A 22286-nucleotide genomic window follows, 5' to 3' on the forward strand; every position below is an offset into this window, starting at 1 on the left:
TATGGCCCTTGAGTTGTACATATACCCAGAGTGCTATTAGGATGGGAGTTCTGGAATTTTGACCTAGTAACAATGAAAAAAACAGTTAAATAAGTCCTAGTCAGGATGGTGTGCAACTTGGAGGAGAACTTGCAGGTGGTGGTGTTCCAATGTATTTGCTCCCTTTATCTTTCTTGGTGGTAGAGGTCATGGATTTGGAAGGTGTAGTTGAAGAAGTCATAAGGAATTGCTGCCGTTCATCTTGCAGATGGTTCACTCTGCTGTTACTGTGTGTCAGTGGTGGAGGGAATGAATGTTGACGGTAGTGGATTGGGTGCCAATCAAGCAGACTACTTTGTCCCTAATGGTGTAGAGCTTCTTGAGTATTCTTGGAGCTTCACACATCCAGGCAAGTGGGGAATATTCCACCACACCTGTAACTTGTTCCTTGTCAATGATGGACAGACATGGGAAGCAGGTTCTGAATTATTTGTCACAAAAGTCCAGCCTTAGACTTGCACGTACAGCCACAGTTTGTGCATGGTTGATCAAATTCAGGTTTTGGCCAATGGTAACCCCTAGGATACTAACAGTGGGGGATGCTGCAACCATTGAATAGGTTGATGGTTAGATCAGGGATGATGGTTAGATTCCTTGCTGGTAGAGATGGTCATTGTCTGTCATACTGTTGTGTGAATATTACAAACCAGCTATCAGCTAAAACATGAATGTGGACTCGAACTAGACAGAGTTGCATGTGTCACACAGTGTGTTTGAACTCTTACATCTAGCAAAAAAACTGTGAGTTGATTCATTAATAGTAAAACAATACTATTTGTTTATTTGACACAATTAAAATTAGAAGAACAACAAATACACTATGAATTAACAATAAACACTACAAATGTATCTTATGCTTTAACTTAACTTTGGATTATCATATACCACCACACTAGAGCTCCACATGGTGATATCGTCTGGTTTTCTTCAAATGGTTTCAGAGGTATCTTCCCTTTTGGTGGTTATTCTCGAATTACCACACTGAGCGTGATTTTGCGGCGATTCTTATACCCCAAAGTCTTCATGCTCTTTTAGGAGGGTCTTGAGTATCTTCTAATGGATCGATCAGATTCAATCACCCTAATTGATCAGACCCAACCAGGTGTTGGCATGTTGATGGCAGGATAGGCCTTAAGTGTCCATTACTGAGGGTGCTGGGTGCAGGTAGCATCCTCTGAGATGCCTCCATGTCTGGCGCACACCTCGATGTTTCCAATTGTCCCTGGGACAACATTCCAATAACCCATTTAAACCCAAATGTGGGTGTGCATTGTAGGGTCTGCAGCTACTAGGTTTGTTAGCTGCAGCCTTGTCTGGATTCTGCAGACAGTCGCTTTGGTCAAGGCTGGTTTTCATTTCCCAGCATGCCTTAATCATTGTCCATCTTATGTAATTCCATGATAAGTGCATTATTTTCCATCATAAGTTCATTATTTTGCGTAGCCATCTGGCCACAACACATTTTGATATGAGCTATTTCACTATCTGAGGAGTTGGGACTGGTGCTGAACATTGTGCAAGCATCAGTGAACACCCCCACTTCTGACCTCATGATAAAGGAAAGGTCATTTAAGTAGCAGCTGAAGGTGTTTGATCTAGGACACTCTCCTGAGGGACTCCTGCAAAGATGTGCTAGAGTTGAGCTGACTGACTTCCAACAAACATCATTCTTTGTGCCAGCTATGATTCTAACCAGCAGAGAGTTTTTTTCCTGATTGCCATTGACTTCAGTTTACTCGGGCTCCTTGATGGCATCCTTGGTCAAATGTGGCCTTGATGTCAGCTTTCACCTGACCTCTGGAATACAGCTATTTTGTCGATGTTTGACTGAATTCTGTAATGAGATCAGGAACTGAGTGACCCTAGCAGAACCCAAATTGAACGTCATTGTGCCGATAATCCTTTCTACGTGGTGCTTGGTAGCCCTGTTGATGATCACTTCCCACTCTGCTGATGATTAGGAATAGTCTTGCTTTTTGTGGACAAACCACACCTAGACAATATTCCACATTTTTGGGTTGTAATTGGACTGGACAGCTTTGCTAGAAGCATGGCTAATTCTGGAGTAGAAGTCTTTCGTACTATTGCTGGAATGTTGTCAGGTCCTATAGCCTTTCCAGTATTTAGGACCTTCAGCTGTTTCCTGATAACTCCTGGATCGAATCAAATTTTTTGAAGACTGAAGATGGATGTAAATGCCTTTGTACTGATCGGGTAGCCTCCTCCGTCATTGAGGATGGGAAAACTTGTGGAGCCTCCACCTCATGTTATTTGTCTAATTGTCCACCACCATTTGCAACTGGCTGTAGCAGGACTGTAGAGCTTAGATCTGATCTTTTGGTCGTAAGACCACTTAGCTATGTCTATCACTAGCTACTTCTATTATTTTGTAGCTTCACCATGTTGACACCTCAATTTTACGTATGCTTGGGTGCCGCTCCTGCCATGCCCTCATGTACTCTGCATTAAACCAGGGTTGAACCCTGGCTTGATGGTTGTGGTAGACTGGGAAAATATGCTGGGTCCAGTGATTACACATTGTGGTTGAATGCACTCCTGTTGATCCACAGTGCTCCTGCGTGCCAATGTTGAGTTGTGAGATTTGTTTGAAGTCTGTCCCATTTAACACAATGGTAGTGCCACACAATATGAGACAGGGTATTCTCAGTGTGAAGGTGGGACTTTGTCTCCACAGGACAGTGCAGTGGTCACTGTAACCAATACTGTCATGTGACAGGCAGACTGGTGAGGATGAGGTCAAGTATGTTATTCTCTCTTGCTGGTTCCCCACCACCTGCTGCGTACCCAGTCTAAGAGCAATATCCTTTAGAACATTAGGGGAGCATATAAGATCATAAAGACATAAGAACATAAGAAAGAGGAGAGGAGTCGGCCATCTGCCCCTTCAAGCCCACTTCACCATTCAATAAGATCATGGCCTCAACTCCACTTACCTGCCCTCTCACTATAACCCTTAACTCCTTTACTGTTCAAAAAATTATCTATCCTAGCTTTAAAAACATTCAATGAGGAAGCCTCAACTACTTCAATGGGCAAGGAATTCCATAAATTCACAACTGTCTGGGTGAAGAAATTCCTTCTCAATTCAGACCTAAATCTGCTCCCCATAATTTTGAGACATCTTCCTGACTTCTATCTTATCTATTCCCTTCATAATTTTATATATTTCTGTAGGATTCCCCCTTTCATTCTTCCAGATTCCAATAATCCCAGTCTACTTATTCTGTTCTCATAAGACAACCCCCTCAACTCCAGAATCAACTGAGTGAACCTCTTCTGCACCCCCTTTAGCACCAGGATATCCCTTCTCACGTAAGGTGACCAAAACTGCACACAATACTCCAGGTATGGCCTCACAAGCACCCTATATAGCTACAACATAACCTCACTGCTTTTAAACTTAATCCCTTTAACAATAAAGGACAAGATTCCATTTGCCTTCTTAATTACCTATTGCACATGCAGACCAACCTTCTATGATTCATGCACAAGGACACCAGGTCCCTCTGCACAGCAGCATGCTGCAATTCTTTACCATTCACAATAATAGTCCTTTTTACTGTTATTCCTACCAAAATGGATGACTTCATATTTATTAATATTGAACTCCTTCTGCAAGGCCTTTGCACAGTGGCTCAATGGTTAGCACTGCTGCCTCACAGTGTTATAGGGACCCGGGTTTGGTTCTAGCCTCGGGCAACTGTGTGAAATTTGCACTTTCTCACTGTGTCTGCATGAATTTCCTCCAGGTTCTCTGGTGTCCTCCTACAGTCTAAGGTTTAGGTGGATTAGCCATGGATAATGCAGGGTTATAGAGATAGGTTCGGGATTAATTCTGGGTAGGATGCTCTTTGGAGGGTCAGTGTGGACTAGATGGGCTGAATAACCTGCTTCCACATTATAGGGATTCTATGATTCTATGTTAGTGAAGAGAACATTACAGGCTCAAAAAGGCTGTGTTTGCTGGAGTTGTTTCTGGTACCTGGGTCGATGCCGGTTGGTCCATCCAGTTTAAAATTCAATGTGGTTTGGGTGGCTTTTTAGATAATTTGAGAGGGCAATTAAGAGTCAACCATGTCAGAATTAATGAAAGAAAGGTAAAGAGTTTTAGAAAATAATTTCAGACCTTTAGGCACAAGCAACTGAAGGCATGACTGCCAATGGTGGAGTGATTAAAATCAAGGATGTCCAAAATTAAAGGAAGTTAGATATTGAGCTGGAGGAAATTAAAGAGATTAGGGAAGAGTGAGGCCATGGACCAATCTGAAAACAACGTTGATAATTTTGACATTACATCGTTGCTTAATTGGAAGCCAATGCATGTCACTGAGTAGAGCAGTCATAGAGTTTTTTACAATGCAGAAGAATTATCTGCATCCAAACTGACTTCTTGTGAACCAATCTGGTGTTTTCAGATTGGTCCATGGCCTCACTCTTCCCTAATCTCTTTAATTTCCTCCAGCTCCATATCTAACTTCCTTTAATTTTGGACATCCTTAATTTTAATCACTCCACCATTGGCAGTCATGCCTTCAGTTGCTTGTGCCTAAAGGTCTGAAATTATTTTCTAAAACTCTTTACCTTTCTTACTTGGCCACCACATTTTAGGAGGGGCATGAGGATCCAGAGGAGATTTACTGGACTGGTTCCAGGGATGAAAGATTTTACATACAAACTTGAGTTAGAAAAGCTGGTGTTCTCCTTTGAGCAGAAATTAAGGGGAGATTTGATAAAAGTGGGCAAGATTATGACAAGTTTGGATAAAAGAAGCAACAGAAAACTGTGACTATTCTTTGATAGTAAAAAGATGAAGGGAGACACAGATTGAAGGTTTTGGTCAAGAGATGTCAGAGGTGTGAAGAAGAACATTTTAACTCAAAAGCAGTAATGATCAGGAACTCATTGCTCACAAACAGAAACACCAATAGGAAATTGGATGAGCACTTGAACCATAAAACAACTTGCAGAGATCAAGTCCTAAAATGTGGTGGCCAAGTAAATGGGACTTAGTGGAAATTATGTATCTGCATAATGTTTGATTTATGGGGGAGTGGAAGAACAATAGAATAGAGTAGTGAAGTCACAATGTAACAAAAACTTGAATGAGGATTTCAATATCAGGTGCTCTGGTGCAGGTCAGAGTCAGGTGACAGTCTTAGTAATGGTGCGAGGATCAGAGCTTATCTGGATCAGATATGACATGAAGTTAGTGAACAGTCTGATTCAGCTTCAGACTGTTGCTAGGAAGAGGAGGGAGTTGGTGACTCAGAAATGGAGTTTGTGGTGGGAACCAAAGACAATGGCTTCACTTCAGAATATTTATTTGAGGGAAATTTCTTCTCATCCAGGCCTAGATATTGACAAACAGCCTGACAATTTAGAAATACTTTAGGGGTTGAAGAGGTGTGGTGAGGCAGAGTTGCATATCATCAGCCCATACATGGAATCTGTTGGTGTGTTTTTAAATGGTGCCACTGAAGTGAAGCATATAGATGAGAAATAAGAATTGGTAATGATAGACCTTGAGAGACACCACAGACAATCTGTATGGACGGGTATATGAATAGGAAGGGTTTAAAGGGATATGGGTAAAATGCTGGCAAATGTGACTAGATCATTTTGGGATGTCTGGTCAGTATGGATGAGTTGGACTGAAGGGTCTGTCTGTGCATTATGACTCTATGACAATGTTGGCAAAATGGGAAGAGGAATCAGTGATGGTACTTGTCTGACTACAGCTTGAGAGACAAGAAGAACTGGGTGAGTTCAGCCCTACCCGGCTGGATGGTAGTATTGGAGAGGTTGACATGGCCAACCATGTCAAAATCTGAATAGTTTCAAAACCAGAGAAGGAATAGTTCACCCCAGTCACAGACACACATGATGTTATTTGTGACTTTGGTAGGAGTTGTACCAATACTGCGATGGGAGCATAACCATAGATGAGCTCACTCTTTTGAAATGATTGTAAGAAATGAGATTTCTCGTTCACATTCAACCTTACCCACAATCTCACAGGAGAACTGAGATCTCTGGATTTTAAATAGTCCTTCTACATATATGCACCCAATTTGAGACTGTTCATGCACACCTGAAGGGTCATGTGCTTTGCTTGAGAAGGAAACTAGAAGTGGCACCCTGTGAAACATGTTGCTTTGAGTCTGAATCTTTACATGATTACCTAAGTGCTGATATGTATGCATCAGTTGCAGGATGACATATGATACGGTACAGTGTTCTGAAACTGGAGAGAAATAATTTATTAAAGTATGAGAAAAATACAACAAACAAAGTTTGATACAAAAAGAGATGATGCTGTAGAAACTCAACAAGTTTCGCAGCATCTTTGGAGAGAAGCAGAGTTAATATTTTGAGTCTGACAAGACTCTCCTTCAAGCCTGATATCTGGGCATATCTGTTTTCTCATGGAGTCCTAAATAAGGCATTAGGATCCCCACTAGTATACATAATGGCAAATGTCCATCTTAGGCAGCTTTCTGTATATCTGAAAAATCATATGACTCTATTTTGGACATCTTTGGCAGGAGATGTTGCTGTCTAATATTTGACCGTTGGGACCAGATGCTAGTTGAAGTCTGTCAATGCTTCCAAGCATCAAACAGGATAGTGATACAGTTTTTTTTATAAGAAGCTCTGAAATGTTGAGCTTAAATAAACCAAGAACAACTTGTTTAGCTCTATACCAAACCTCTTCATTTGTAAGAGTTTATATTTTAATTCATGCAATGGTGACTGTGTCATAACTAAAATGTCTTGTTATTGTGATTCAAACAGTGAGATCTAGAAAAGAAAGATGTGTCCTATTGGCAGAGAGGTTGGAAGCACATTTGTCTCAAATAACAAATCTTCCCTTCTTTGGCAGTCCTACAGGGTCCAGGATGACTTGCTTCCACTCAGCCTGCGGGGTTTTCTTTGGTGATTGAATAATCCAATCCTGGAGCTGCAGGCTCGACCATAGGTGGGGCCAGTGATGATTGATGAGGTAGGAGGGTGGGATGTTCTGATTCTGTGCACTCCTTGCATTTGGCCTCCATGTGCTCCACTTGGTGATACTGAAAGTGGTGACATTTTCATGGATGCTTTTTCTTCAGTTTGTGCATTCTTGGGCAAGCTATTCCCCTACATTGGTAGGGATTTTACATTTGTTTGTAGCATTTCCTTTACCCTCCTAGTGATCATTTATCACTGTGGAGCTCAGACCAGACCTCCATGTAGATAACATGGCCCACCCACCACAGCGAATTGTGTTTACATTGGCCTGGGAGAGGATGCTTATGTTGATGCACCGATTTTTAGATTAGATTAGATTCCCTACAGTACAGCCCAACCAATCCATACTGATCCTCCAAAGAGTAACCCACCCAGACCCATTCCCCTACCCTATATTTACGCCTGACTATTGTGGGAGGAAACAAGAGCATCCCGAGGAAACCCATGCAGATATGGGGAGAATGTGCATACTCCACACAGACATTTGCCCAAGGCGGTAACCGAAACCAGACTCCTGGTGCTGTGAGGCTGCAGTGCTAACCACTGAGCCATGGTGCCGCCCCAGTGGATTTGCAGGATTTTGTGAAGGCAGCACTGGTGATAATTCTTCAGTGATTTGAGATACCTACTATGCATGGTCTATGTTTCTGATGTATGCAGGAGGGGGGAAACATAGCTGCGCTATAGAGCATGAGCTTGGAGCTGGATTTGAGGTCCTGGACTTCAATATTCTGTTCCTCAGGTTGCAATGGTGCACTGGAGTCAATGTTTGATTTCATTGACAATGTCTGCTTGGACCAAGAGGAAGCTCCTAGGCTATGGGAAGTGATCCACATTGTCCCAAAGCACGCTGTGCATTATGTGTACCTGACTGAGAACTCCTTGGGAAAGCTGATTTGCCCAGACATCTCATGGCTGATATGTTGTAGTCTCCACTCTACTTTCCTGTATGTCCCACAGAGCCCTTGCCTGCATTACCAAAAATCTATCCAATATTGCCTTGACTAAATTCAGTGGCACAGGACTTTGTGGGGAAAGAAATTCCACAAGGAGAGGAGTCAGTGGTTGAGGAGAAAGAAGCATTAACAATATCAACTGATATGGGTTATGACATGTGAGATGAATTAAACTTAATCATCCAGGATGATGTGTTGCATTGAATGTTCCATTTGGCTGCCCTTTTCAATGGACAGCCTCTGAAAACACTCAGCCACCCACTTCCGGTATCACTGTCAATCAAACCAAAAAATTGAATGAGATTGACCTGATGACGTTGCCCATCCGGCCCCACCTCCTCCGCTCTGATTGGTTCCGTTGTCCAAAATATAGTCGTCAATCCTGGACGCTTAAGGGTCCTTTCCCTTTTGAGGAAGAGAGAGGGGTCTTCACCAAATTATTAAAAGCGTAATCGAATGCTTTTTTAAAAAGAAGTGTGGATTTTTTTGTGTGCTGATTGATTTTTTTTTGTTTTGATTGTGGGGGCAGGCAGGCGGTTGGTCTGTACATCCGGGTGTGTGAAGCGGCTGTTACCGGGCTTCAGGAGGTAGGCCGGTCCCGTCGGCTCCGGCTCAGGCCAGAGCGGGAGAGGCGACTGGCGAGGGGCCGAGTGCCCGTATCCCCCCTTCTCCCGGGACGGAGCCTGCGCTTGGCCTCCTACCTTCGGGAGTTGGTCTGTGGGGTGGCGCTGGGGTTTGAACCCCCTTTTCCCCCCCAACCTCCAGTGCCCGGCGCGGGCGGGCCGGTGGGCCGCTCTCCCTCCCTCCCTCCCTCCCTCCCTCCCTCGTTGAAGTCTCTCCGCTCGGCCCGGGCCTGGTGACCGGCGGGGCAGCCGGACACCCTTCCTTTCTTGCCCACTTCCCCTCACCCGGCAAACTTCCTCGGCCAGAGGCCTGACCTGTCAGCTTCGGGATCTCCGCCTTGTCAGGTGTGTGTATTATCCGGCCCCGGTCTTTGTGGTGTGTGAAACCAGCTGCTTTTCATTTCGTACCGCCTGTATCGTGTTTTGCTCATGGCTTCCTGCGACTTCAAATGAAACAGCCGGCTATTCATTCCTCGTGTGCCTTGGCTGTGGGAGAGTGGGGTTGATTTTCTGTTAAAGTTGGTTTATTCCTAAACTGGAAAATGTCTGGGGGGGGGGGGGGGGGGGCTGGTTGCAGTTGCTTCTGGCCATTGGGCGAACAGCGAATCTGTGTCATTGCTCGTTGAATGTCTGTGCGGTGCCATAGCGTAACACTACTGTCGCAACAGTAGTTGGTGGAATTGAAATAAATTTTTTTTTTTGTTTCGTAGCTTTTGTGTTCCGAGCTGATTTAACCCCTGGGCTCTTTTAAATTGCAATAGCTTTTAAGTGCTCAATTGACTCGAGTTTGAAGCTTTTGTGTTTTTGATTTGAAGGTATGTTCACGAGCCCCATGGCAGCCATGGATAAAAAAGAATGGATTGAAGAAAATGGAGAACCATTAGCTAATGCACCAAAAATCTGGGTAATGAAGAAACCATATCGATATTCAAAGGTATGTAATGTGGGGATAGCTAGGACTAATATTTAAAACAAATAACTTGGGGTTGACACGGTTGATACCTTTTTTTAAAAACTTGGCTTTAGGTCTCAAAACCTGCAAGATCAGGTTGATAGATCATGACTAAAAGGTCATGTTCTTTTTCAAGAATTTGTCTCAGTGACTATCCAGCTGTTATGTAATTAGTCCTAACTTAATCCAGTTGAGTGGAATTGAATTGAATGTTAGTTCAGTAGCAATTGACCAGAATTTTGCGGTTTGACTCAAGATTATTTGTGATGTGATGTCACAAAGCTGCAGTCACTGGTCCAATGTGACCTGTAACAGTAATGTAGCATGACCTCTAGTTTTTGACACTTATCAATCCTCATCTTCCATAACTTTCTACCTATGATCTTTGAGTACTGCTAGTTAGACATTCAAGAAATAGTCTGTGGGAAGCAGCCTTTTTGATCTGTTGCAGTTTGTGCGCTGTTGGGTAGGTTCTCCTGGATTTTGACCAGTGGTGTTAAAACAGTAGATGAGAAGTAACTACAGCTACTTCTAGTCATCGGGTTTATTGATGTAAGACTCGTTTGTCATAATGAGCTTGTCGAGCATCCGATGTTTTGGAATATGTTTACTTTGCAACTATGTTTACATGGAGCAGAATGGCTTAAGATTTTAAATGTAAATAATACTTGTGGGGTATTTGTTATCTAATAAGTTCGAGAGTTGCTTTACGAAGATAATTTAAGCATTTCAAAAATGGGAGTCCTTTTACGTTCATAAATTTTCTAGGTAGGAGAATGTGTTGGCAAATATAGAAAAATATTGATTTGTTGGCTTGAAGCTAAAGTAGTGAGAATTTCTCAAAAGAAGCTGCTGTTGAGTTTAATTGTCACTAGAAACCTTTTATAAATCGACCTGAATAGTTCATCAAGTTGTGTGGCTTAACTACTTAGTGTTTTAAGTAGCTGATTTGTTGGAGACTCTAGTATTTTTTATTTTTAATGATACTAAATATGAATTTGCATTTGACTTGTCTTTAGGATGGTTTGGATTTTAACGTTTTGGCTTGTGGTATCAAAAGTAAGATGCTTTTTATACATGAGAATTTGAATGCACTGTTAAATGCCAGTTTGAGTTTATATTGATACGCTATTCTAAAGTAGGGACAGTTTCATGTTTTGGAATTGTCCTTTTGACCTAGCTTTCATGTTCGCAGCTGCTTTTTGTAAGGCTTTGTTGCATTTCCTGTTTTATGGACTAGACCACATTCCTTTCTCCATCCCTCCTATATATCTCTCTAGGAGAAAGTGTAGACTTCAATTCCTTAAAGGAAAGTGTAAAGCACTTTCAAATGTCATGTGATTTGTATGCTACTAGGCTTTAAACACAACACACTCTTCATATTGTTAATATACAAACAAAACATGAATTAGCATAACTTTACCTCTTGAAGTACTTGTTGAACTACTACTCAACTGTTCCAATATAGTAGCAACCCATAAATACACCCTTGGCAAAGGCACATTGAGCAAAAGAGATTTTCCTCCCATACTATCTCCCTTCTAGTCCAGGGGAAAGGACACAAACAATCTTGCAGCAGAGAGAGAACTCGTTTTTTTACTGCAGCAGAGAGCTGCATCTAGCAGCTTCAATTCTAAAACCTCAACTGAAAGCAAACCCAAAAGCTTGGGTAAGTGAGCCTGACTCCACCCACTCATGCTGCTTTTGTCTTTAAACAATACTTTGAGCTCACAGCTGTTTGCCCAGTGCTTCTGAACCAGACACTGGTGTAGCTGTGGCAATATCTCAAAGATAGCCAGGACAATAAATCTCTCAAGCACAGTCTCTTGCAAGAACATCCTTTCTTGGATAAAGGAGACTAACACCATATTCCAGGTGTGACTTTTCCAATGCCATATACAAATTGCAGCAACACATCCTTTTGTTTAAGCGGTCATTGAATGGAAGAGTTTGTTTTTCTTGAGATTTGAGATTGATTTTTGGAGTGAGAGTGGAGGATCTAAGATTGATCAATAAAATTTGAACAGGACTAGACAGGTTAGATACAGGAAGAATGTTCTTGATGCTGACTAAGTCTAGAACCAGAGTTCATAATGAATGGTGAGATGAGAACTTTTTTTAAAACTCAGTGGTAAACCTGTGAAATTGTCTACCATCACGTGTCCAAAATTCTTGCAGAGGGGTGTATATAATAGCGCTTGTAGCTAAAGGTATTAAAGAATATGGGGAGAGGGCAAGATAAGGGTGTATTGAGCTTGATATTGAATGATGTGACTGTACTCAAGGGGCCCATTCCTGCACAATCTTCAATATATAGTTTGCATCTAGGCAGACCCAACATCCCCATATGCTCAACTTCCCACATGTCTTTATTCTTGGCCCCTCTGGCTTGAGGTTGCCCAAGTCCCCATCCATTATTATTAAGGGTTTAGTTGCATCACCATTGGAATGACTTTTGTTCCAATGACGTGTTTTCTTGAATTGCAGTTGTCATGTGTACCAAGGCACAGTGCAAAATTTTGTCTTGCGAGCAGCACTAGCAGATCACGTATCTAAATAGCATAGCTAGGTAAACAGTGGTAAAACCAAAAACCTAGGTATAGGCGAATGTTAAGAGTTTAAGTCCATTCAATATTCTAACAGGGTAGAAACATTTTGAGCTGAAAATGTGTTGCTGGAAAAGCGCAGCAGGTCAGGCAGCATCCAGGGAACAGGAGAATCGACGTTTCGGGCATAAGCCCTTCAGGAATGAGGAAAGTTTGTCCAGCAGGCTAAGATAAAAGGTAGGGAGGAGGGACTTGGGGGAGGGGCGTTGCAAATGTGATAGGTGGAAAGAGGTCAAGGTGAGGGTGATAGGTCAGACTGGGGTGGGGGCGGAGAGGTCGGGAAGAAGATTGCACATTAGGAAGGCGGTACTGAATTCGATGGATTAGACTGAGACAAGGTGGGGGGAGGGGAAATGAGGAAACTGGTGAAATCCGAGTTCATCCCTTGTGGTTGGAGGGTTCCTAGGCAGAAGATGAGGCGCTCTTCCTCCAACCGTCATTTTGTTGTGGTCTGGCGATGCATATCCTTGGTGGAGTGGGAGGGGGAGTTGAAGTGTTGGGCCACAGGGTGGTTGGGTTGGTTGGTCCGGGTGTCCCAGAGGTGTTCTCTGAAACGCTCCGCAAGTAGGCGGCCTGTCTCCCCAATATAGAGGAGGCCACATCGGGTGCAGAGGATGCAATAGATGTGTGTGGAGGTGCAGGTGAATCTGTGGCGGATATGGAAGTTTCCTTTGGGGCCTTGGAGGGAGGTGTGGGCGCAAGTCTTGCACCTCCTGCGGTTGCAGGGGAAGGTGCCGGGAGTGGAGGTTGGGTTGGTGGGGGGTGTGGATCTGACGAGGGAGTCACGGAGGGAGTGGTCTTTACGGAATGCTGATAGGGGAGGGGAGGGAAATATATCCTTGGTGGTTCGGTCCGTTTGGAGGTGGCGGAAATGACGGCGGATGATGCGCTGAACATGGAGATTGGTGGGGTGGTAGGTGAGGACCAGTGGGGTTCTGTCCTGGTGGTGGTTGGAGGGGCGGAGCTCAAGGGCGGAGGAGCGGGAAGTGGAAGAGATGCGGTGGAGGGCATCATCGACCACGTTTGGGGGGGGAAATTGCGGTCCTTGAAGAAGGAGGCCATCTGGGTTGTGCGTTTTTGGAACTGGTCCTCCTGGGAGCAGATGCGGCGGAGTCGAAGGAATTGGGAGAATGGGATGGCGTTTTTTTACAGGGGGCAGGATGGGAGGAGGTGTAGTCCAGGTAGCTGTGGGAGTCGGTCGGTTTGTAGTAGATGTCCGTGTTGAAACATTTTGAAACTGGCTGTGTTCAGGCTTCTGTACCTTCTCCCCAACGGTAAAGGTTGTAGAAAAACATTGCCAGGGTGGGATGGATCTTTGAAAATGCTGGCGGCCTTTCCTTGACAGCAGGCTTGGTAGGTGGATTCTGTAGATGGGAGGTTGGCCTTTGTGATTCTGTCTGGGCCGAGTTCACCACTCTAACAGTCTCTGATGCTGAATGGTACAGTTACCATAGCAGGTAGTGGTACATCTAGACAAATGTCCTCTTCTGCCTGAGGAAGAAGTGTTGTTGGGCCTTTTGTAACCAGTATCCATGTGAAGGTGCCAAGAAAGCTTGTTGTGGATGACCACTCCCAGGAACTTGACACTCTCTACTCATTCCATCTCTGTGCTTTTAATGTGTAGGGGGGGCATGAGTAACATCCTGTTGACAGTCATTAATGAGTTCCTCAGTTTGCCAGCATTGAGAGCTAGGTTGTTCTCAGTGGACCGTTTTTCCAGGTTTTCCACCTCCCATCTGTAGACTGTTTCACCACTGAGATTTGGCTGACTGTGGTGGTGTCATCAGCGAACTTGTAAATGGCATTAGTCTGGTATTTGACACAGTCATGGGTGTAAGTTAGGGGGTGGAGTAAACACCCCTGGGAGGCTCCAGTGTTAGTGCAGATGAAATATTGTCTCCAATCTTCACTGAGGCCTGTTGCTCAGGAAACTGAGGATCCAGTCCCACAGAGTGTGACTTCTTCTGAGATACGAAGTTTCGTAATCTGTCTTGAGGGGACCATGAGTAGGATTTTTACATAGCTGTTCTTGATGTCAAGGTGTTCTAGGGAGGAGTGATGGGCAACTGATATCAGATCTGATATGGATCTGTTGGTCTGATAGGCAAATGAGTGAGTGAAAAGTAGTGGGGAGGTTGGAGTTGATTAATGCCATGACCAGCCTTTTCAAAGCACTTCATGACCACTGAAGTTAGGGTCACTGGGCGGTAGTCATTGAGATATGCTGCATGAGTCTTCTGAGGCCCAGGGATGATGTTGGCCCTATTGAAACAGGCAGGGACAGTGGCCTGCTGCAGGGAGAGGTTGAAGATGTCCGAGAAGACCTCTGCCAGTTGATCTTTGCGTGCTCTGAGTGCACAGCCTGGTACTCTGTCTGGTCCCATCGCCTTCCTTGGATTCACATGAAGGAAAACTCATCTGACCTCTGTGACTATTGGGATTTGTCAGGACTTGCTGGTTTAGGTGTTACCTCTCGACAGAAATTCTACTGAGAGCATAGATGTTGAGAAGATCTGGGAGGGATGTGTCTTCTGCTATCTTGCACGTTCTCTTTTTAGAACCTGTGATGTTATTCAGCCCTTGCCATAGTCACCAGGTGTCTGTCTGGGTCTCTAGTTTGGATCCATATTGTATGTCCTGATTCATCCAGGGTTTCCTGTTGTAGAACACCCAGATTGGCTTCCTTGCAGTCAGTCATTTTCTTGATTGACTTACTATATTCGTATTGTCTTCTATATGGGTTTGTAGAATGGGAATTGCACTTTGCTATGAGATGAGTTGGACCATTTGTGAAATTGTTATCCCAATTCCCTGCTTTATTTCCTGGGTCTAGAATGGTTTGGTTTGTTTTTCAAACACTTAAGCAAATATCCCCTTCTTAGAATCTGCATCAGATTGTCCTCTGCAGTAAAACTGTATGGTTGTACCACCTCTCCCTTGGTTAGAGTCAGAGATGTACAGCATGGAAACGGACCCTTCGGTCCAACCTGTCTGACCAGATATCCCAACCCAATCTAGTCCCACCTGCCAGCACCCGGCCCATATCCCTCTAAACCCTTCCTATTCATATACCCATCCAGGTGCTTCAAAGTTGCAATTGTACCAGCCTCCACCATATCCTCTGGAAGCTCATTCCATACACGTACCACCCTCTGCGTGGAAAAAGTTGCCCCATATATTTTTTTATATCTTCCCCTCTCACCCAAAACCTTGGTTAGCGTTCTGGACTCCCCGACCCCAGGGAAAAGACTTTGTCTATTTATCCTATCCATGCCCCTCATAATTTTGTAAACCTCTATAAAGTCACCCCTCAGCCTCTGACGCTCCAGGGAAAACAGCCCCAGCCTGTTCAGCCTCTCCCCATAGCTCAAATCCTCCAACCTTGGCAACATCCTTGTAAATCTCTTCTGAACCCTTTGAAGTTTCACAACATCTTTCTGACAGGAAGGAGACCATAATTGCCCAATATTCCAACAGCAGCCTAACCAATGTCCTGTATAGACGCAACATGACTTCCCAACTCCTGTACTCAATACTCTGACCAAGGAAGGAAAGCATACCAAACGCCGCCTTCACTATCCTATCTACCTGCGACTCCACTTTCAAGGAGCGATGAGCCTGCACTCCAAGGTCTCTTTGTTCAGCAACACTCTGTAGGACCTTACCATTAAGTATTTAACTCCTGCTAAGATTTGCTTTCCCAAAATGCAGCACCTCGCAATCCCCTTTATTACTTCAATAAATCAAGTTTGTGAGACATGATTTTCCACGCACAAAGCCATGTTGACTATGCATAATCGGTCCTTGCCTTTCCAAATACATGTACATCCTGTCCCTCAGGATTCCCTCCAACATGGCATTCTTATGTTTTGTTTTATTAACTAACTTAACACAGTCTACCACAATTTGCATTGGCCTCATCAGCTCTTGTATCAGATATAAAGCACAGAAACAGATCCTTCAGTCCAACTCATCCATGCCAACCAGATATTCCAACCTAATCTAGGCCATCTGCCAGCACCTGGCCCATATCCCTCTAAACCCTTCTTATTCATGTACCCATCCAGATGCCTTTTTTAAAATGTAATTGTATCAGCCTCCACCACTTCTTTGGTAGCTCATTCCATACACATACCACCCTCTGTGTGGGATAATCTGCCTCTTGAGTCTCTTTTATATCTCTTTTTCCCACCCACCCACCATAAACCTATACCCTCCAGTTCTGGACCCCCCCACTTTGTCTATTTATCTTATCTATACCCCCTCATGATTTTATAAACCTGAGGTCACCTCTTGGCCTCTGTCGCTCCAGGGAAAACAGCCTCAGCCTGTTCAGCCTCTCCCTGTAGCTCAAATCTTCCAACCCTGGCAACATCCTTGTAAATCTTTTCTGAACCTGTTCAAGTTTCACAATGTCCTTCTGATAGGAAGGAGACCAGAATTGCATGCAAAATTCCAAAAGTGGCCTAACCAACATCCTGTACAGCTGCAACATGACCTCCTCCTAACTCCTGTGCTCAGTACTCTGATCAATAAAAGAAAGCACACCAAATGTTTTCTTCACTATCCTATCTACCTGTGACTCTACTTTTCAAGGACCTATGAACATGCACTCCAAGATCTTTGTTCAGCAATACTCCTGAGGACCTTACCATTAAGTGTATAAGTCCTGCTAAGGTTTGCTTTCCCAAAATGCAGAACCTCGCATTTTATCTATTTTAAACTCAATCTGCCACTCCTTGGCCCATCTGATCAAGGGTCTGTTGTAATCTGAGGTAACCATCTTTGCTGTTCACTATCCCTCCAATTTTGGTGTCATCTGCAAACTTACTAACTATACCTCTTCATGTTTACATCCAAATCATTTCTATAACTGACCAAAAGTAGTGACCTAGCACTGATCCTTTTGGCACTTAACATCTGGTTTAAATTAAGCAATGAAATTGCATAGTTGTTTGCAGCTCAAACCATTCAGCCAATCCTATCAAAAATAGCTTTCAGCAGAGTCCTCCCCATTGCTTAGAGCTTTGTGACTTTATCTGTAAGTGCTATCTAAGTTCATCTTGAAACTGTTGATTCCGTTTCCTCCACCCCTCTGGGCAGTAAGTGGCAGTCCGTGCCACTCGCTATGTGAAATCCCTTTACCGTCCTTTGTCTGGAACTGTTCACTTGTCCATCATAAAATGATAGCTTTCCTAAGTGTGCATCTCTCCAACATACTAAAAAGAACTAATGGTTAATCTACTCTGCAAGCTTGCAAAATACCCTAACTTGCTAATGTGTAGCATTCAGAACTGAATGACTTGTGACTTAGCAAGGACTTTGTTAATGCTCAGCATAACTTGAATAAAAGCAGCATACTGTTGATGCTGAAAATATTTAAATACAAACTATTGAAAATCTGATCTGTGGAGAGCTAACTAGCTGAATTGAGCCTGATCTGACTCTTCAGAATGCATAACCTCTCTGCTTTTGTGGTCCAAAAATCATTTTATTCCAACATTTCTATTGGGCCACTCAAGAAGATTGCACATGCCTCTCCCCTGATCCTGCACACAGCATTCTTGTTTGTCATGTAAAAATTCTTGTTCTATTTGCATGGATACCAACATGTTTCCTAATTGGGATTCCTCTGGGTACCTTGAGTGGAAATATCTGAACAGCTTTGGAGGTTGAGGCATGGGTCTCTGTTCTTGGCAACAAAGGCTTGTGGCAACTGTTTCATTTGATGAAGGGAAAATAAAACTTCTGAAGTATAAATTTCAATGGCTGGTTTGTGGGGGGGGAGAGAAAGGTGGTAATCAAGCAATTAAATGAGCTCAAAAGGCCAAATTTCACTAATGTAGCTAATTCTATACCCACTTTTAAAAATGTTGCTCATCTCCAAACGAATAACTGGATCCAAGCAGTGGTGAATTGTGTTGCATAATTTGACTCCTAACTGTTTTATGTTAGTGTTCCAAGTGCAAAGCAGATTGGAAAATTTGTTAATTTAAACGACTTGAGCATTTCTATGGCCAGTAGCTGAACTAATGCTAAGGAAACAATCTAACTGATCAACTTGTACTCTATTCAGACAATTGAGTGACATGCTGCTTTGGTCAGAAAAACATAGTTAATCAGTCTCCAAGTTTGAGCTGCTACTGGAGAAAGTGAGGACTGCAGATGCTGGAGACTAGATTTGTGTGTAGCACAGCAGGTCAGGCAGCATCTGAGGAGCAGGAGAGTTGACGTTTTGGGCTTATGACGGGATTGTTGCCTTTCTTGCTCCTCCGATGTTGCCTGACCTGTTGTGCTTTCACCTTTGAGCTTCCTTTGGACTCTGAACAATTTTTTTGTTTCTATGGACAAAGTTACAACTGTTTATGCACCTGTTTAGATTCTAGATCTACAATTGGGTGAATGGCCTCCAGTGAACTGTAAGTAGGTGCTTCATTAGCAATGATTTGGCTAACTTGCAGGGGAGAAAGTACAACATTCTTGCTGCATGTCAAAACTAGCAGCTATGTTATCTTATGGTGTTGGATTGGTAGTCTCCCTCTGAGGGATATGTTTTGAGTGTCAGGCACTGCAAATCATTGATTTGAATTAAAAACTTCCAGACAGTGAAGTTGTGCTGTAGTCAGCTAATTAGCTCTGCTAAATGGACCATGTAGTTCATGTTGCTTTGGAGATGAGTTTTGAGGGAAAATGTCCATCGGAAGCAATTACAGGATCCAGTTGGAAAGCTTTCTTCAATTACTGTTGGCATTTGCAGAGTTGACTGTGACAATGCTATTGTTGAGCGTGTTGGTGAGTTTTTCAGGGAGGTGGTGATTCATGTCTAACTTTTTTATATTTTTGTCCTAATTTGATATTGAGATGTCTTTCAATAAACTTTACAAGTCTGAAACAGCAATGAAGGGTTTGACTAAGCACTTCCTGTTTGGAAGTATAAATCTCATGAGAACAACAAACAACCTTGGTGTGGTATAGTAGACTCACTCGTTACCAGTATCCCAATAGATTGGACCTACGGATGGAGAACCCTTTGTAGTGAGCATTCTTGTAAGAAATGTTAATGCCATATTGAGAGAAAATCACAAAGTTACTTGAGTATTAGGCAATTGTTATCCCTTATTTCAGGTCTTCAACAGACAGGAGTTTTGAGTTCTGAGGTGGGCAATGCTCCACATGTGTTGTGGGAATGGAATTAGTATTAGTTTTAGGAAGGCTTCACTTGCAGGGCATGCTGTAGGTTTTTAAATGGCTCTCTATCTCTTGCCCACCCCCCACCCCCAATTAAACTTCAGACCACAGTCTGGATGCTGTTGATTACAATTGAAATAATGGGTGTGTCATGCCATTATCTTATGGCAGGCCAAAGTGTATGCAGTTTAACTTTTCCAAGTAAATGCTAATATTCCGGTTTGTTCAACCTCTGCATGTTAAACTGTCCAAAAAAAGCCAAGATCCTCTTGAGCAAGGTTCCAAACTTGTGTTTTGAACAGTACAGCTGCCAGAGCAGATGTGAATTTATCAGCGATCCATTGGGTGCAGCTAAACTCCTTGCTGAAGTAGGTCCAATATCTACACAATTGTTTTTAGTCACTGGTTCATTGTTGAATGGGATAAAGGTAATTTTAATCCAGCTGTCTAAAATACAGCTCACTAAGTTGGAGTTATTTCAAGTTTTGATGTACTTTGCTATATTTCAACCAATTTGAGTCTGCCACTACACAATGCTGCAGAATGGATAGCAATTCTGATTCAGGGTGTGAGGTATTGGGTTTTGGCCATATAGCATGGTAACAGGAAGTAGGAATTGACATTTGGGGAGGAATGAAGGTGACACTACCTGCAAAAGCTGTCAGCGCACACATTGGTCACTAAGCAGTTTTTGAGTCTGCTCTGCTGTTCTAGGTTAATGGTTGATTATCTTTGCACCAAAGTCAGGGGTGGCATGGTGGCTCTTTAGTTAGCACTGGCACCTCACAGCACCAGGTATTGGGTTTGATTCCTACCTTGGGTAACTCTGCCTGTGTGGAGTTTGCACACTGGGCTTTGTCCCACACTCCAAAGATGTGCAAGTTAGGTGAATTGGCCATCCTAAATTTTCCCTAGTGTTCAGGGATGTGCAGGCTAAGTGTATTCCAAAATAAAGGATAGGGTTAGGGAATGGGTCTGGGTGCATTACTCTTTGGAGGATTGTGGACTTGTTGGGCTGAAGGGACTTTTCCACATTATAGGGATTCTTTAAATTCTTTTCTCACATCCCTTGATGCCATTGGTAATTGGATCACTATCAAACGGTGAACTGAGATAATTAGATTTCTCAGTCTCCTGGAGTAGAAAATTCCCAAGCTTCACCACCTTCTGAAGTTGATCCTCATGTGTCTGTAATAGCTTGTCTTTTAGTCTGAGATTGTCCTGAGTCCACAAGAATAGTGTAGGACAAATACCTTTTCCATGTCAACTCTTGTCTATTCCTTGAAGTGTGTTTATTAACAGAACTCATTCTGCTAAACTCCTGAGAATACAGGTGCAGAATGCTCAATCTCTTCAAGGGGACCATGGAATCATATGGTGAACCTTCATTTGCATTCCTTCTGTGATGTAATATCATTCCTTTTGAAGGGTACCAGAACTGCACATGACACTTGGTGTCAGGCTCTCTTGTTAAATACAAATGAAGTAAAACTCCATTGCCTATGCTTGGCTAGTGTATACATTCCAAAGTAGTTTGCTTTTCATTAAGCATGTATTGAGACAATATAAAATTTATTTTGAGCACTTTTCTTGCAGGAAAAATTACTAGAAATCAAAGACTACCCATATGCCAAGCAGAGACCTGCATGCCTTCTGGAAAAATATGACAGGTAAACTTTCAAATATGAGCTCTTCAAAAATTGTTGGTTAGTGGATTCCAAAGCATTTCAGGCTGAAATGTGACGTTTGAGCAATGCCATTTAGTTTGAAATTGTATTATAAACATAGCTGGTTCTTAAATTGACTTGGCTTTCAAAATTTTTTTAAAAATGATACTGTTAGCAAAACTTTTTAAATAGTTTGAACATGCCCAACTCTAAAGTGAGGAATAAGTATACCTTCACACTTTCCCAAATACTTCAGAAAGTTTGCTATAGTTGCATGAAGATGTAATCCAATGTTGTCTACCCATTTATATAGCCAACAAAGTAGAGCCCTTTGTCAAGCTACACAGCAATAAATAACCTAATGTTTTCTTCATGACTTTGAGACAGACCAATGTTTTAGTCTCACCATTATTTAATGGTCAGCATGTTGGTTTTTTATTTTAAAAGTCAAACCTGTTTCATTTTCTTTAGTGAGGTATCACTGGGAATTCACTGTAAATCCTGGTATTTGTTTAACAAATGAGTCAACCAGCTTGGGTGGTTTCTTTTAAGAATACTTTGTGCCCAAGCTGCAGTTTCATTGTCAATTCTGGGCAAGACACTTCCCAACAAATGTTGGCCCTTGAAGGGCATGCAGAGGAAAAGCCAAAAGTAGAGCTGAGTTAATGAATTTACCTTCTGTGGCAAGTTTGAGCAGCTGGATTTCTTCAAGCAGTATGTTATGGGGAGATGGGCTAATGAATGTTGAATTAAATGGGCTTTGAAGAAGTAAGCAAGGCTTTGAAGTGGCAATCATTAGTTAGTAACAAAGTCAGATGTACAGCACAGAAACACACCCTTCAGTCCAACTTGTCCATGCTGACCAGATAGTCTAAATTTAATCCAATCCTATTTGTCAGCACTTGGCCCATAATCCCTCAACCATTCCTATTCATATACTCATCCAGATGCCTTTTAAATGCTGTGATTGTACCAGCCGCCTCCACTTTGGCAGCTCATTCCATACACACTGCATGAAAAGTTGCCCATTAGGTCCCTTTGTATCTGTCCCTTCTCACCTTAAACCCAAGCCCTCTAGTTTTGGATCCCTGACCCCAACCCCTCAGGGAAAAGACTTTGTCTATTTACCTTATCCATGCTTTCTTCCTTTGGTAGGGAGACCAGAATTGCATACAGTATTCCAAAAGTGGCCTGATCAATGTCCTGTCTATCTGCAACATATC

General features: G+C 42.9%; 1 protein-coding gene across 3 annotated transcripts in view; it reads left to right on the top strand.

The window, feature by feature from the left end:
* Positions 1 to 8597: 8597 nt before the first annotated feature.
* eif4enif1 (eukaryotic translation initiation factor 4E nuclear import factor 1) overlaps positions 8598 to 22286 on the top strand; it is a 54385-nt gene continuing 40696 nt past the window's right edge. Inside the window, exons 1-3 of one of the 3 annotated variants that reach the window (XM_088000205.1) lie at positions 8598 to 8995; positions 9466 to 9584; positions 20993 to 21066. In XM_088000205.1, coding sequence (XP_087856331.1) covers positions 9468 to 9584; positions 20993 to 21066 — 191 coding nt within the window. In that variant the 5' untranslated portion in view covers positions 8598 to 8995; positions 9466 to 9467. The remainder of the gene's footprint in view (positions 8996 to 9465; positions 9585 to 20992; positions 21067 to 22286) is intronic. The other 2 variants (XM_043716121.2, XM_043716123.2) reach the window with 2 other exon arrangements.

The sequence above is a fragment of the Chiloscyllium plagiosum genome, unplaced genomic scaffold (genome assembly GCF_037043375.1).
Source record: "Chiloscyllium plagiosum isolate Xiang-an unplaced genomic scaffold, Cpla_swu_hap1 HiC_scaffold_24, whole genome shotgun sequence".
Taxonomy (NCBI): Eukaryota; Metazoa; Chordata; class Chondrichthyes; order Orectolobiformes; family Hemiscylliidae; genus Chiloscyllium; species Chiloscyllium plagiosum.